This window comes from Myotis davidii, unplaced genomic scaffold, assembly GCF_000327345.1.
Source record: "Myotis davidii unplaced genomic scaffold, ASM32734v1 scaffold70, whole genome shotgun sequence".
Taxonomy (NCBI): domain Eukaryota; kingdom Metazoa; phylum Chordata; class Mammalia; order Chiroptera; family Vespertilionidae; genus Myotis; species Myotis davidii.
This window is the reverse complement of record NW_006282434.1, coordinates 2,044,650-2,045,852: the sequence shown is the minus strand read 5'-3', so window position 1 is coordinate 2,045,852 and position 1,203 is coordinate 2,044,650. Positions and strand designations below refer to the sequence as shown.

At 43.0% G+C, this 1,203-nt stretch overlaps 1 protein-coding gene across 1 annotated transcript in view; it reads left to right on the top strand.

Moving 5' to 3' along the window:
- The window catches only part of ENOX1 (ecto-NOX disulfide-thiol exchanger 1), a 271,625-nt gene that overhangs the window by 210,592 nt on the left and 59,830 nt on the right, over positions 1-1,203 (top strand). The window contains exon 12 of the mRNA XM_006752974.2: positions 483-590. Coding sequence (XP_006753037.1) covers positions 483-590 — 108 coding nt within the window. The remainder of the gene's footprint in view (positions 1-482; positions 591-1,203) is intronic.

Here is a 1,203-nt window from a genome sequence, read left to right as displayed (position 1 = left end):
CCATGCTTTTGCAAATGGTAAGATTTCATTTTTTTTTTTGTGGCCAAATAATATTCAATTATTTATATACATATCATAACTTGTATGTATGTATGTGTGTATATACACACACACACACACATATATATATATATATATACACATACATATATATATTACTTCTTCAATATGTTGTTTATTAACATCATTCTACATATTTCCACAAATATGCATTTGTTAAAAGGAATATAATGGTGCCTTACAAATACTACAACAAACTTGCTTCATTGTGCAGCAATGTCACAAACAGCCTTGTGTGTCCCTAAACTACAAGAGTTGCTACACTCAGTTGCGGGGAGAGGAACACACACAGAAATTAAGTGAAGTACGGACTAAGCTCTGAGACTTGTACAAATCTCCTCATGGTCTCCAGTGGATAATCTGAATGTCTTACAGTCACTGGCCTTCAGTCCTACTCACCCTACATTCCTTCCATCTCACAGCAATTGCTGACCATCCAGGAAGAGTTAAACAACAAAAAGTCAGAACTGGAACAAGCAAAGGAAGAGCAGTCGCACACACAGGCGTTACTCAAAGTCCTCCAGGAGCAAGTAAGTGGCCGCAGCAGCTCTGCCTGGGGACGGGTTCAGACATGGACACGCATCCCCTGGGCGCTGGGTGCGCAAGCGTGACGGAAGTGAACCTGCGGTGCAATTAGCCTGACCCTGCCCGGCCAGCCTCCCAGGGCTTTGCTCTGTGGAATTTATCATCTCATTCCCAGCACCTCTGTTGTCACTCGTGGGTTCCTATTTAGATTATCGTAGCCCACCAGCGATGTGGGAGAGTTTCTTCCAGAAGATAAATGAATTTTGGTAAAGTTTTAAAATATTGGCAGTGCAGATATATTTCCTAGCAAGCAGCTAGTTTCCTCTTAAGTCTAATAGTGAGGAAAATGAGTTTAGCATACCCCTGGCACGCCTGCAGACATGTGCATAAGAAGGACTGATTCATGGCAACATTAAAGAAATACCTTCCCCGTGTACCAGGCCACCGATCTCACCACGGTGAGCAGCAAACCTTTTATATGAAGTTTGTAAATCTGATCGTTTCATCCTGGCTTCCTGTGATAGCAAAGTGTGGCCTGACAGTGATAAGTGGATTTGAAAGTGCAGTCTTACAGCCGGGTAAGATGGATGGCTCGGCACAGAGTGAGTAGCCCAGCAT